Raw genomic sequence first — 14,938 nt, 5'->3', positions numbered from 1 at the left:
CTAGTGGTTAGAGCAGGTGACCGGGAGTCAGGACTCCTGGGTTCTCTTCCTGGATTTGGAAGGGGAGCATGATTAGGTGGTTAAAGGGGGAAAGAGAGGCAGGACTCCTGGGTTCTTTCCCCTGTTGTGGACAGACACATTGGCGCTCTGTCTCTCTCTCACAGCCCACTGTCCTGACATCACACATACAAGCCAGTTCCTTTTTTTATCACCCATCAGCACAAATGTTACCAGTTCCTTTTGACTCAGCTCGGCCGCAGGACAGGTCCCGCCCCGGGGCCCGCAGCCGGGAGCTTGTTCATGAGTTTTCTTTTCTTTCTGTCGTGCACAAGGACGCCAGTGCCCGCGGGGCAGGCCAGCCAGCGGGCCTAGCAGCTGCACGCCGGGGGAGCGGTCGCACACCCTCGCTAGCCCCCGCTCGGCTTGGCCATGAACAGAAAAGAGAGCAAGAGGTAAGCAGGGGGCCGGGCCGGGCCGGGCCGAAAGACGCTGGCTCCTGTCATCGCCGGGGCTTTCCTTGTGGCCACGGGCGGCCGGTTCAGTCTGCGCGGCTTCTCCTTTTCAGTCGGCTCAGTAGCGATTCCCCCACCCACCCACCCACTCCAAACATCGGCGTCTCACTTCCCGAGATGGCGCTGCCAATGGCTGGCCGCGGCCACAGCCAGCGGGCGGCGAACGTCGAATGCAGCCACCTCTGGGGCAGGGCACGGGACAGGCTCTGCCATGTTCCTGGGGCAGCCAGGGGCCCGGGCGGGGCAGCGCTGGTCGGAAGCCGCTCGGGCCTCGGCTGGCCTGGCGCAGGAGGGCTGGTGAGACGAGAGGGAGCAGCCTGACGCTTGGCCGGCCAAGCCAGCCCCGTGGTAAGGAGCTCAGCCCTGCGGGCCCGGGACCGGGTTGCAGCGGATGCTGCCCAGGAACTTACAGTCGGCTTATGCCAGAGGACCCGACCTGAGGATGGATTGCGACCAGCGCTGCCTATGGGGAAAGGGGGTCCCATTCCCGATCCCCCCGCGCCAGCCAGTCCCCGCCCTGGGGCCAGATCAGAGCCAGCGCCGCCTAGAGGGGACAGGCCCCGTGCCCCATTCCCTGCCCCCCAAAAGCCAGCCGGTCCCCCCCACCCATCTTGTTCTTGGTGGTGGATTTAGTTGCCTGTTTCTGAGCATCTCAGGGCTTGCAGATTCCTGGGCAATCCTAGCTGGAAGGGAAGGGAAGGGAAGAGACACCCACCCCCCGCCGCCCATTTGCCCAAGCCCATCACTGAGTGAGGTGTGAGTGGAGGGAGAACCACCATCCCCAGAGCTGGATGCATGGCGGGTGCAGCTGTCCCAGACTTCGGTGCGTCACTGCTGGGGGCACCGGGCAGACAGGGGATTGGTTGGTTGCACTGGCTGTAGAGCTCGTTCAGTGGGCCCTGGGACTGGCCGTGGAGGGGGCTGGTTGGGCCGTGGGACTGGCCATAGAGGGGGCTGGGGGGCCGTGGGCCGTGGGACTGGCTATAGGGGGACTGGGGAGGCCGTGGGACTGGCCGTAGAGGGGGCTGGTTGGGCCGTGGGACTGGCCGTAGAGGGGGCTGGTTGGGCCGTGGGACTGGCTATAGGGGGGCTGGTTGGGCCGTGGGACTGGCCGTAGAGGGGCCTGGGGGGGCGGTGGGACTGGCCGTAGAGGGGGCTGGGGGGGCGGTGGGACTGGCCGTAGAGGGGGCTGGTTGGGCCGTGGGACTGGCTATAGGTGGGCTGGGGGGGCGGTGGGACTGGCCGTAGAGGGGCTGGTTGGGCCGTGGGACTGGCTAGAGGGGGGCGAGGGGGGCCGTGGGACAGGCTATAGGTGGGCAGGGGGGGCGGTGGGACTGGCCCTAGAGGGGCGGGGTGGGCCGTGGGACTGGCTATAGGGGGGCAGGGGGGGCCGTGGGACTGGCCGTAGAGGGGGCTGGTTGGGCCGTGGGACTGGCCGTAGAGGGGGCTGGGGGGGCGGTGGGACTGGCCGTAGAGGGGGCTGGTTGGGCCGTGGGACTGGCCGTAGAGGGGGCTGGTTGGGCCGTGGGACTGGCCGTAGAGGGGGCTGGGGGGGCGGTGGGACTGGCCGTAGAGGGGGCTGGTTGGGCCGTGGGACTGGCCGTAGAGGGGGCTGGGGGGGCGGTGGGACTGGCCGTAGAGGGGGCTGGGGGGGCGGTGGGACTGGCCGTAGAGGGGGCTGGTTGGGCCGTGGGACTGGCCGTAGAGGGGGCTGGTTGGGCCGTGAGACTGGCCGTAGAGGGGGCTGGGGGGGCGGTGGGACTGGCCGTAGAGGGGGCTGGTTGGGCCGTGGGACTGGCCGTAGAGGGGGCTGGTTGGGCCGTGGGACTGGCCGTAGAGGGGGCTGGGGGGGTGGTGGGACTGGCCGTAGAGGGGGTTGGTTGGGCCGTGGGACTGGCTGTAGAGGGGCTGGTTGGGCCGTGGGACTGGCTATAGGGGGGCTAGGGGGGCCGTGGGACTGGCCGTAGAGGGGGCTGGTTGGGCCGTGGGACTGGCCGTAGAGGGGGCTGGGGGGGCGGTGGGACTGGCCGTAGAGGGGGCTGGTTGGGCCGTGGGACTGGCTATAGAGGGGCTGGGGGGACGTGGGCCGGGGGCCAGGCTGGCTGCAGATCACTGAACTGATGATAGAAGCTGGTGACTGTGAGGGTGACTTAGAACCTTGGCTAGAACCTGGAGAGAGAAAAGGTCCGTTACCGTCCAGCTAGTCCCTCGTCTGGGCTCTGGGAGGGGAGTGGAGTCTAGTGGCTAGAGCAGGGGGCTGGGAGCCAGGACTCCTGGGTTCTCTCCCCAGCGCTGGGAGGGGAGTGGGGTCTAGTGGTTAGAGCAGGGGGCTGGGAGCCAGGACTCCTGGGTTCTCTCCCCAGCGCTGGGAGGGGAGTGGGATTTAGTGGCTAGAGCAGGGGGCTGGGAGCCAGGACTCCTGGGTTCTCTCCTGGCTCTGGGAGGGGAGTGGGGTCTAGTGGTTAGAGCGGGGGGCTGGGAGCCAGGACTCCTGGGATCTCTCCCCAGCACTGGGAGGGGAGTGGGATTTAGTGGCTAGAGCAGGGGGCTGGGAGCCAGGACTCCTGGGTTCTCTCCCCAGCGCTGGGAGGGGAGTGGGGTCTAGTGGTTAGAGCAGGGGGCTGGGAGCCAGGACTCCTGGGTTCTCTCCCCAGCGCTGGGAGGGGAGTGGGATTTAGTGGCTAGAGCAGGGGGCTGGGAGCCAGGACTCCTGGGTTCTCTCCTGGCTCAGGGAGGGGAGTGGGGTCTAGCGGTTAGAGCAGGGGGCTGGGGGCCAGGACTCCTGGGTTCTCTCCCGGCTCAGGGAGGGGAGTGGGGTCTAGCGGTGAGATCAGGGGGCTGGGGGCCAGGACTCCTGGGTTCTCTCCCCAGCGCTGGGAGGGGAGTGGGGTTAGAGCGGGGGCACTGGGCGGCACAGAGAGAAGCCCCCCAAAGCACCAGGCAGCGGCAGCCTTCCCGGCAGTGCAGCCCTGCAGCATGGCAGGGGATTGGGCAAGAGGCGCTGGTGGGGGGATGTGACGGGCTCTGGGCACCTCCAGGCCCTGCCCACGGGGGGGTGGGGGCCCGGCGCTGGGGCCGTGGCGCAATGCGGCTGCTGGAAATGCAGAAGCAGGGCCGCTGCCCCTGCCAGGAAAGGGGCAGGAAGCCGCCCGGAGCCTGGCTTTGCGGGCACGGGAAGGCTGCAGGGCTGCTCCCCCCTCTGGGCGCCCCGAGTTTGGGGCTGAGAGGGGCACATGGGGGCGCTGCCATGTCCAAGAGGGGCACGGCAAACGCTGAGCCAAACGGTGCCAATGTGGAGCCGAATCTGTAGGATCCACTTGTGAGGTTAACACAGAGAAACATGCTTAAAGCAGGGGCTGGGAGCCAGGACTCCTGGGTTCCTTCCCCAGGGCTGGGAGGGGAGTGGGGGCTAGTGGTCAGAGCAGGGGGGCTGGGAGCTAGGACTCCTGGGTTCCCTCCCCAGCGCTGGGAGGGGAGTGGGGGCTAGTGGTCAGAGCAGGGGGGCTCAGAGACAGGACTCCTGGGTTCTCTCCTGGCTCTGGGAGGGGAGTGGGGTCTAGTGGTCAGAGCAGGGGGGCTGGGAGCCAGGACTCCTGGGTTCTCTCCCGGCTCTGGGAGGGGAGTGGGGGCTAGTGGTCAGAGCAGGGGGGGCTCAGAGACAGGACTCCTGGGTTCTCTCCTGGCTCTGGGAGGGGAGTGGGGTCTAGTGGTCAGAGCAGGGGGGCTGGGAGCCAGGACTCCTGGGTTCTCTCCCGGCTCTGGGAGGGGAGTGGGGTGTAGTGGTTGGAAAGCACCCACCACAGCAGTGCCCGGTCTGCCCACACGCCTTGTGTCACACGACCTGCATTACCGATTACTCGTTGCATTAGTGCCAGGCCTGCCTGGCAAACCCTCGCCAGCCGGGCTCCCCCACCCTGGCATGGGTCTGGCTCCAACACCATGGTCGTCTCTGGGCCTCGCCACTTTGAGCCGCGTGCCGGGGCAACCACCGGGCTGCCCAGCTCCCGAATCCCCTAGCAGGGTGGGGGGCTCTGGGGGAGACCCAGCCAGCGAGGGGCCTGTGTGCCAGGGCCCCGGGTCTGCCTGGCCGGGGGAAGCCCCTGCGGGGCTGTTCTGCTGCCGACAGAGCCAGCTGCACACTTCCCCTTTCCTGCCCTCAGTTTCCCTTTTTTTTTGTTTTCTTTTAATGTGGCTTTAGCACTGCGAGGAGCCCAGGAGGGGCTCCGGGCCTAATGACGGGGGGAGGGGGCCGGGACCCAGGACTCCTGGGTTCTCTCCCAGCTCGGGGAGGGGAGTGGGGGCTAGTGGTTAGAGCGGGGGGGGGGGTGGGAGCCAGGACTCCTGGGTTCTCTCCCCAGCTCGGGGAGGGGAGTGGGGGCTAGTGGTTAGAGCAGGGGGGGGCTGGGAGCCAGGACTCCTGGGTTCTCTCCCCAGCTCGGGGAGGGGAGTGGGGGCTAGTGGTTAGAGCGGGGGAGGGGGCTGGGAGCTAGGACTCCTGGGTTCTATCCCAACTCGGGGAGGGGAGTGGGGGCTAGTGGTTAGAGGGGGGGGGGGGCTGGGAGCCAGGACTCCTGGGTTCGCTCCCCAGCACTGGGAGGGGAGTGGGGGCTAGTGGTTAGAGCGGGGGGGGGCTGGTAGCTAGGACTCCTGGGTTCTCTCCCCAGCTCGGGGAGGGGAGTGGGGGCTGGTGGTTAGAGCGGGGGTGGGCTGGGAGCTAGGACTCCTGGGTTCTCTCCCCGGCTCTGGGAGGGGAGTGGGGGCTAGTGGTTAGAGCAGGGGGGGGCTGGGAGCCAGGATGCCGGTTTGGTCCTGACGTGACTCTCCGACTGGCCCCCTCCCTCTCAGGAAGTCGCGGGTGGAATGTCCCGGCCCCGCCAGCCCCAGCCCCGGCAAGATCCGCTCACGGCAGAGCCGGCGTCGAATGACCTGCCCCACCCCCAGGGAGATCAACACGGTCATGGCCAGCCTGGCCCTGGGGGAGCTCACCAAGACCTGCAGCCTGGAGCAGCTCATCGAGAAGTGTCTCAACTCCTTCGGTAACGGGGCTCCCCGCCCCCCCGCCGGTGCCCCTCACTCCTGACCCGCAGCCCCCTGGTACTCTGGGCTGGGCTCCCCCAGCTCTGCCGGTGCCTCTCACTCCCGACCCGCAGCCCCCTGGTACCCAGCCCAGCCCCCGCCAGCTCTGCCGGTGCCCCTCACTCCTGACCCGCAGCCCCTGCTAGCCCAGCCCTGCCCCCCCCAGCTCTGCCGGTGCCCCTCACTCCCGACCCGCAGCCCCCTGGTACCCAGCCCAGCCCCCCCCCCCCAGCTCTGCCGGTGCCCCTCACTCCCGACCTGCAGCCCCCTGGTACCCAGCCCAGCCGCCCCCAGCTCTGCCGGTGCCACTCACTCCCGACCCGCAGCCCCCTGGTACCCAGCCCAGCCCCCCCCAGCTCTGCCGGTGCCCCTCACTCCCGACCCGCAGCCCCCGGCCCTGCCAGTTACCCCCCCCCCCCCAGAGGAGAAGGGCTGAGAACCTGTGACTCCCAATGGGGTGGAATCCAGCTGCCCCGTCCCATGCGGCCAATGTCCCCCCTGCCCCATTACTGGTCCTCACCGCCGCCCCCCCCCCCCCCCGTGCCGTTAACCCTTCCCCTGCCTTTGCCTCCCCAGACCTGGACGGGAGCCTGTGCCGGAGCGACTACACGGTGAACATGACCCTGACCGTGCACAGCTGGGTGGTGCCCTCGGCTGACCTCGCCCGCTGCCTGCTGGCGCTATATCCTCCCCCGCGGCCCGGGGCCCGGCCAGGCCGGGAGGGGGCTGAGCTCGGGCTGGGGCAGGGAGGGGCCCCTGGGCGCTGCACTGAGGGGGGCGGGTCACCCCCAGCAGGGGGCGCTGCAAGCCGGGGGGGCGGCGGGGGGGCTCTCAGGACTCCTGGGTTCTATTCCCGGGGATTCCAAGGGGGATGGAGCCTTAACTCGCAGCCACCTACCGGGAGGCGTCTGGGGAGGGTCAGATGGAAAGACGCCAACGGATCTGCAACTTCGTCAGGTGCGAGCCCCCCGCCCCCCGCTGCTCCCCCATCGCTCCCCCGCCCCCGCTGCTCCCCCTGTGCCCCCCACTGCTCCCCCATCGCTCCCCCCTCCCCCACTGCTCCCCCACCCCGCATCCCCCCATCGCTCCCCCGCTGCTCCGCTGCCCCCACACACCAACATTCCCAACCCCTCCAATGCACCCCGTTCCCCCAGTGCTCCCCCTCCTCCCCCAACGCTCCCTGCCCCACCCTGCAGCCGATGCCCTAACCCGCCCCGCGCTCCCTGCCCCCCCAGGTACTGGATCACGCATCACCCCGAGGCCTTTCGCCTGGAGCCCCGGCTGGAGGAGGCCATGGGCGAGCTCTGGCAGGCCGTGCAGGCCAAGGCCCATGGGCGGTGCCAGCCAGCGGACACGACCCACGTGTAAGGACAGACCCTGCCCGGCCACTCCTGCTCCCTGCCTCCCCTTCCCCCACATCCCTGTCCTCCCCACGGGCCCTGTGCCCGGGCATCTGGAGCTGGTAGGATTGCATAGGTGGGTGGGGCTGGGCACAGGTGGGTGTGTTTGTGCACAGGGTGTGGGTGTGCCTAGGCACATGGGGGTGCGTGCACAAGTGTGCAGGGTGTACACAAGTGAGTGTGTTTGTGCATGGGGTGTAGGTGTGAATGGGCACATGGGGGTGTGCACAAGTGTGTGGGGTGTGCACGAGTGTGTTTGTGCACAGGGTGTAGGTGTGCATGGGCACATGGGGTGTGTGCACCAGTGTGTGGGGTGTGCACCAGTGTGCAGGGTGTAGGTATGCCTGGGCACGTGGGTGGGTGTGCACCAGTGTGCAGGGTGTACACAAGTGAGTGTATTTGTACATGGGGTATAGGTGTGCACAGGCACGTGGGTGTGTGTGCACCAGTGTGCGGGGTGTGCACGAGTGTGTTTGTGCACAGGGTGTAGGTGTGCACGGGCACATGGGGGTGTGTGCACGAGTGTGTGCGGTGTAGGTGTGCCTGGGCACATGGGTGTGTGTGCACCAGTGTGTGGGGTGTGCACGAGTGAGTGTGTTTGCACACAGGGTGTGGGTGTGCATGGGCCCATGGGGTGTGTGTGCACCGGTATGTGGGGCCTGCACAGACAGGGGGCGATTGTGCAGGCACCAGTGCCCCGGCCCGTCTAACCTGCTCCCCCCCCCTCGCAGCTGGACCCGCAAGCTCAGCTACCAGAGCAGCCCCAGCTGCAACAAGAAGCGGAAAGTGTCTCTGCTCTTCGACCACCTGGACGCGGCGGAGCTGGCCGAGCACCTCAGCTACCTGGAGTTCAAAGCCTTCTGCCGCATCTCGGTGAGCGCCCTGCCCCCGGCCCTGCGCCTCGCCTGCCCCCTGCAGCCTCCCCAGCCCCCCCGCCCACGCCTCTTTGGGGCGAATGGCTGCACCAGCGGCGATCGCGCTAAGCTCGCGCCGGAGGGATTGAGCAGCGCTGGAAAGAGGAAGGGTCAGGAGAGATCCCAACGCTCACACCAGCCTCTGGGCCTCGGCCAGCTCTGCCTCCCCGGGTCGGAGAGCGGCAGCGTAGATCCCACTGCTCCCACCAGCCCCTGCAGAGCAGCTCAGTGGATCCCACTGCTAACACCAGCCCCTGGGCCTCGTTCAGCTCTGCCTCCCCGGGTCGGAGAGCGGCAGAGTAGATCCCACTGCTCCCACCAGCCCCTGCAGAGCAGCTCAGTGGATCCCACTACTGACACCAGCTCCTCGGCCTCGGCCAGCTCTGCCTCCCCGGGTCGGAGAGCGGCTCGGTGGAACGGCTGCCTCGGTTACTGAGTTCCCCTCCGTCTCTCCCTCTCTCCCCGCTGCCCTGGGCAGTACGTGGATTACAGGAGCTACGTGCTGCAGGGCTCCGTGCGGGAAAACCTGGCCCTGGAACGCTCTGTGGCCCTTTGCAACAGCATCTCCCAGTGGGTGCAGGTCATGATCCTCAACCGGCCCACGCCGCAGCAGCGAGCCGAGGTCTTCACCAAATTCATCCGCGTCACACAGGTGAGGGTGCCCTCCTGCTAGCTGCCACCAGGGATGGGGGCTGAAGGGGGCACTGTGGGGAAGGGGGAAGCAGGCCCAGGAGGGGTGGGGGAATCGGGGCGTGCCAGGGGGTTGTGTGAGCACGCACATGTGAACGTGTGCACGTGCATGCAGGGGCGTGTGTGTGAATGCACGGAGGTGCGTGTGACAGTGCAGGTGTGTCTACATGCATGTGGGTGTGCACGGGTGTGTGCATGCACACGCGTGTGCATGCACAAGTGTGTGTGAGAGGGCATGAGAGGGTGCATGCAGGAAAGTACAGGCGTGTGCACATCTATACGTGTGTGAGGCAGCGCAAGGGCATGAGTGTGCAAGGGTATGTGCATGAAAATACTCGTGTGTGCAAGGGAGTACACGTGCATGAGCACGTGTGCGTGGAAGTGTGCACATGTGACACAGCAGGGGCCTGGGTAGTTGGAGCCGGGGGGGGGGGATGACACTGGGCCAGATGCCTGACACCCCCCCCCCAACTCTCTCCCCCGCAGAAGCTGCGCCAGCTGCAGAACTTCAACACGCTGATGGCAGTGCTGGGCGGCCTGTGCCACAGCGCGATCTCCCGCCTGAAGGACACCCACGCGCTGCTGCCGCAGGAGGTCACCAAGGTGGGCCCAGGCCGCCCCGCGCACCCACAACCCCCCGGGGCGCCCTTGACAGCTCCCCTACAACTGGCCCTAGCTAGCGAGGGGGGGGGGTCCCAGCTGCCCCCCCGACCATCGCTCGCCCCCCAGGGCCATTTCTCCTCCTCCCCACATGGGGGCCGCCCCCCCCCAGCCAGGGGCCTCCGCAGAGCTGGGGCTGGGGGCCTGATCTCTGACTTCTCCCCCGCCCCGCCCTGCCCCCCAGACGCTGGCGGAGATGACCGAGCTGCTCTCCTCCTGCTGCAACTACAGCGCCTACCGGCGGGCCTACGGCGAGTGCAGCGGGTTCAAGATCCCCATCGTGGGGGTGCACCTCAAGGACCTGGTGTCCCTGCACGAGGCCCTGCCCGACCGCCTGGGGGGGCAGCTGAACCTCAGCAAGCTGCAGGGCCTGTACCAGCAGGCGCAGGAGCTGCAGGCGCTGCAGCAGGCCACGCCGCCCTTCGCCGCCAACAAGGACCTGGTGCACCTGCTCACGGTGAGCCCTCCCTCCCCCGGAGCCGGCGTGCGAGAGAGCGGGGCTGGTCGTGCAAGGGGGTATGGTTGGGTGTGCAGGAGACTGGGGGTGAGGTGTGGAAGTGGGTGGGGCTGGGAGTGCGAGGAGGGTGGTGTGAAATGTGTGACAGGCCAGGATTTAATGTGCAAGCGGCTGGGTGTGCAATGGGCAGAAGTGTGCAAGGGTGGGTGTGCAAGACGGTGTAGGTGCAAGAGGAGTCAGGAGGGGGTGGGGCTCAGGGGAATGCCCCAGATCTCCCCTTCCCCCACCCTTGGCCCAACCTGCCAGTCGCAGGGCTGCATCCAGCCGTCTTCCCGCCCCCCCGCCCTGCAGGGAGCAGTGGGTCAGGTGCACCGGGGCACTGGCTAGCTTCCCCCACCACACGTGCAAACAGGGCGCTGGTGCAAATGCGCACACACTCGCTGTGCCCAGCGAGCCGAGCGTGGCAGCACACACAGACCTGCCAGCAGGGAACAGTGGTGCAATCGCACAATTACCCCCCCGTGCCATCGCACGCCTGCACCCCGTGCAAAGGGCTCGGCCCCTGGCTAGCAGGGGGCAGCGATCCCAGCCCAGCCCATTACCCCCTCTCCAGTAGGTACGGGAAGGCCATTCCCAGCAGGACCCTCTAACCCCATTCTCTGCCCCCAGCTCTCCCTCGACCTGTACTACACGGACGACGAAATCTACGAGCTCTCCTACGCCCGGGAACCCCGCTGCCCCAAGTCCCTGGTAAGCTGGGGGGGAGCTGAACGGGGACCCCCCCAACGCTCTGTCACGGACTCACAGGTTGGGCCCACTCGTGGCCCCATGGGGAATCCCCTTCAGTGCGACAGCCCTTCCCGGGGGGCCACTCTCCCTCCGGGTCAGGCCCCTCCGCCTCCCGGAGCCTCCGTCCATTGTCCTCTCTCCAGTAAACAGGGTCGCCTGGGTCTCCTCTCCTCTCCACCCTCCTCTGGCTGGAACCAGCTGGTCAGGTCCCCGGGGTCCTCTCCCCGCAGCCCATTGTCCCCCACTGGCCACAACCGGCTGCGACTCCTGAGCTGCGTCTCCAGGTCACCAGCCGCTGGGGTCTCCATCCTCCAGCCCATCGGCCGGGGTCCCAGGTTCCCTCTCCCCTCCCCTCGTTAAACCAGTAACACCCGGGGACACTGAGTCCCACCCCCTCTGCATGCAACCCACTGGGACACACAGAAAAACCCAAGAACCCCCCCCCCTTTGCCACCCCCTCCTCTCCCTCTTTCGAGGCACTCGTGTCTGACCCTCCGTCTTCTGCCCTCCTGCAGCCGGTCACACCCTTCAAGCCCCCCGTGGTGGTGGAGTGGGCGCCGGGCGTGGCCCCGAAACCGGACCGGCTCACCATCAGCAAACACGTCCAGCAGATGGTGGAGGTGAGCCAGGCGCCCACCCCCCAGCGCAGCCCCCTGGGCCTTGGGCAGCGTAACACGGCCGGTAGCTACCTGCCCCCAAGCCAGCAGGGGGCATCTGCCCTGTGCCAAGGCCCCAGCTGGGCGTGGGGTGCATTTGCCACGTGTGTTGGATAGGTGTGCAGTTGCTGGGTGGGTCACAGTGTGCAGTTGCCATGGCGTGTCATGGTTACGGTGTGCAGTTGCCGGGGGGGGGGTGTCATGGTGTGCAGTTGTCATGGGGTGTGTCATGGTGTGCAGTTGCCGGGGAGCATGTCATGGTGTGCAGTCACCGGGGGGCGTGTCACGGTGTGCAGTCACCATGGGGCGTCACGGTGTGCAGTCACCGGGGGGGCGTGTCACGGTGTGCATCACCCCCATTCCCCTCCCAGGGCAGCAGCAAAGGCATCAGCCGGCTCTAGCCAGCCCCACCACTTCCCAGGGCCCAGCCCCCCATGGGCAGGGGGCGTCCGCCAGGGCCCAGCCCCCGGGCGGGGACTAGGCAGGACTCAAACCAGGGCCCTTCAGGGGAGCAGCTCCCCTGGCTGGCTGCAGCAGTGAGGTTGTTATCCCTTTATACGGCCCAGTCACGGCCACCTGCAGCCCGTCTCAGGGGAGGGGGTGCACTCAGGACCGTATAGGATTCGGCCCACCCCCAGCAGGAAAAGGGGGGGGGGGTATCTGTCCATTTGATGCCGAGACACAAAGCAATTCCCCCCAGCCACACCCCACCCCACCCGGCAGGGCTGACAGGTCAGAATGGGGTGTCACCCTAGATCGAGGGGGGGCTCCCAGGGGGTGTTGGGGACAAGCCAAGGCTGTGCTGCCACAAGTTAATGCTCCTCTCCCCCCGCCCCCCAGTCTGTATTTAAGAATTACGACCACGACCAGCGCGGCTGCATCTCCCCCGAGGACTTTGAAAAGATTGTGGCCAGTTTCCCCTTCTCCTACTACGGCCTGGGGAAAGACCGGTGAGTGTGTGCCGGGGGAGGCGGCTGGGAGCCAGGACGCCTGGGTTCTATCCCCAGCTCTGACTCACTGCAAGTCGCTCCCTGGCTCTGTGCCTCAGTTTCCCCCACAAGGCCCCTTTGTCAGTATCACTCCCTCCTACCCCCGTTTCCGAGGCAGCCCCCTCACTATCCCGTTCCCCCCCGGCAGCGAGGGACCCTACAGCCGCCAGGAGATCACCGACTACTTCATGCGGGCCTGCGCCGTCTTCTCCAAGCTGGGCCTCGGCTTCCTGCACGACTTCCAGGAGGCCACCTTCAAGAAACCCACCTTCTGCCACAGCTGCAACGGCTTCGTAAGTGACCATGTTCCACAGCGTCCCCAGCAGCCGGGACAGGGGTGCCCCAAATCCCAGGCCTGCCGGAGACCCTGCCCCCGGCAGCAGGACAGGGGTGCCCCAAATCCCAGACCTGCCAGAGACCCTGCCCCCGGCCGCCGGGACAGGGGTGCCCCAAATCCCAGACCTGCCGTAGACCCTGCCCCCCAGCAGCCAGGACAGGGGTGCCCCAAATCCCAGACCTGCCATAGACCCTGCCCCCCAGCAGCCAGGACAGGGGTGCCCCAAATCCCAGACCTGCCGGAGACCCTGCCCCCGGCAGCCGGGACAGGGGTGCCCCAAATCCCAGACCTGCTGGAGACCCTGCCCCCCAGCAGCCGGGATAGGGGTGCCCCACATCCCAGGCCTGCTGGAGACCCTGCCCCACATCACTCTCCCAGGGGGCAGCAGTGGGGGAGGTTACCCCCCCCCACCCATTGTCCCCTAGACATCCCCTATATTCACGGACAGTGCCAATGTGTGTGGGGGTCCACCCCAGCAATCCCCCCCCATTGCAAAATCTCCTCCCCCCTCTACAGGGACAATGAAACCCCCCCCCCCCCCCCCGCAAAGGCTGCGGCTAACAGGCTCCGCTCTCTCTCCTCTAGCTCTGGGGTGTCTCCAAGCAGGGGTACAGATGTCGGGGTAAGTGCAGCCCTGATGGGGCGACGTGGGGGGAGAATGCTGGTAACAGGGCTAGGGAGGGGCAATGGGCCCATGGGACTAAGCAGCCCCTGGGGCAGGGTGTATGTGCCCCTCCGCCTGAGCGCTGCCCCCTGCTGGCTGGAGATAGCACTGCTCAGGCGTGTGTCCTGAGCCCTGCACTGCTCACCACGGAGAGGGATTCTCCTGGCCCTGCAGGCAGTGGGAGGGCTGGGTTCCCCCTAGATGGGGGGGGGTAATGGCAGGCCCCCCAGCTTACATCCTGTGTCTTCACCCCGCCCCCCAGACTGTGGCATGAGCTGCCACAAGCAGTGCAAAGACCTGGTGGAGCTGGAGTGCAAGAAGAGGTTCCACGCCAGAGCCTCCGAGGGGGGCACGCCCCGGGCCGCCACGCCTGCCGCCACGCAGCACCCCAGCTCAGGTATGCGGGGGGGGGGAATCTTCATGCTACTCCCTCCCCTCTCTCCAACAATGGAACAGTCCCTCCCCCTCCTGCCCTCACCAGGACAGTGGAACAACCCGTGGGCCTCCCCTCTTCCCCCCAAGGCAGTGGACTGGCCCGTGGCATGATCCATTTTAAATGGCCACAAACATGCTAACCCTAACCCTCCCCCCTTTTACTGGTTCAGTGAAACACTCTGTACTGTCTCCCCCCCTCCTTCCAGGCAGTGGCACAGCCCGTGGCCAGCCCCATTTAAAGGGCCCCCTCTCCACCAGTTTCCCCCCGTGGCAGGGTCAGTGGAACGGCCCATTGCTGTCCATATCTCCCCCCGCCCCAGGCAGTGGCACAGTCCATGGCCAGCCCCATTTAAAGGGCCCCCTCTCCACCGGTTTCCCCCCGTGGCAGGGTCAGTGGAACGGCCCGTTGCTGTCCATATCTCCCCCCCACCCCACCCAGGCAGTGGCACAGCCCGTGGCCAGCCCCATTTAAAGGGCCCCCTCTCGCCACGGCAGGGTCGGAGGAAGAGGCCTTCCCCTTTCCCCCGGTGGGCGAGCAGGCGGAGGAGCGGGCCGTGGTGCTGGCAGGGGTGCCAGCCGGGCGGCGGCGCACCCGGGACGCCTGGACGCAGACGGACGGCACCAGCCCCACGGCGGAGGGCCACGAGCCCCACGGCGGGGCGGGAGGCTGCAGCAGGGACCAGAAGCTCCTGGAGCAGCTGCAGGAGATGGAGAAGGTGAGACCCCAAAACAGGGGTACGATAAGGGATGGGGGAGGTTGGAGACCTGCCCCCCCCCCAACGTGGCTGGGCATGCAAATCGGGCCACCCACGGGTGGAGCTGGCTGGGGGCTTCCCTTGCACAGCTCTGCAGGGTCCCTGCTCTGGCCCCCCAACCCACCCCCCTGGGACTCTGCTCCCCCCCACTGCAGGAGCGGAACCAGCTGCTGCTGGAGAACATCGGCCTGCACTGCCGCAACGCCCAGCTGGAGGCGGAGAACGGGCGGCTGCTGACGGGCGAGGCCGAGGGGCGCCGGGGGAAGGTGGAGGAGGGGGGGCACGGCCAGGCTTCGCTCACCCTGCTCCTGGAAGGGATGGACTCCCTGCACCTGCAGCGCGACTCCAAGGCATGAACCGGCCGGACTCGCCGCTCGCCCCCTCCGGCTCCCAGAGCGCCCGCGTCGCCCGGCACCGCCAAGGGACTCAAAGCCGGCGGCGCAATCCCACGCCCTCCGGCCCCTGCAAGCCAAGCTGGGCACCCACGATCCCGGACTATACCTGGGCACGGCCCCAATAAAGGGAATGCATCTTTGCCAGGCCTGGGCGAGGACAACAGCGGCCCCCTCTCTGCTCCAGGCCACCGCGTTGCCGGGCGCCTGTC

General features: G+C 67.5%; 1 protein-coding gene across 1 annotated transcript; it reads left to right on the top strand.

Annotated features, from left to right (window-relative positions):
- Positions 1–340: 340 nt before the first annotated feature.
- On the top strand, positions 341–14,918 carry LOC123349823 (RAS guanyl-releasing protein 4-like). Its single transcript, XM_044988042.1, has 17 exons — positions 341–452; positions 5,358–5,548; positions 6,165–6,270; positions 6,483–6,545; positions 6,824–6,952; positions 7,720–7,861; positions 8,381–8,554; positions 9,079–9,195; positions 9,437–9,709; positions 10,379–10,459; positions 11,014–11,118; positions 11,995–12,104; positions 12,292–12,436; positions 13,066–13,102; positions 13,407–13,541; positions 14,075–14,295; positions 14,490–14,918. The coding sequence occupies exons 1-17, from the start codon at positions 430–432 to the stop codon at positions 14,688–14,690; spliced, it is 2,253 nt and encodes a 750-aa protein (XP_044843977.1). The 5' UTR covers positions 341–429; the 3' UTR covers positions 14,691–14,918.
- The last annotated feature ends 20 nt before the right edge of the window (positions 14,919–14,938 follow it).

Source organism: Mauremys mutica, chromosome 15, assembly GCF_020497125.1.
Source record: "Mauremys mutica isolate MM-2020 ecotype Southern chromosome 15, ASM2049712v1, whole genome shotgun sequence".
NCBI lineage: Eukaryota > Metazoa > Chordata > Testudines > Geoemydidae > Mauremys > Mauremys mutica.
This window is presented reverse-complemented; position numbering and strand designations above follow the sequence as displayed.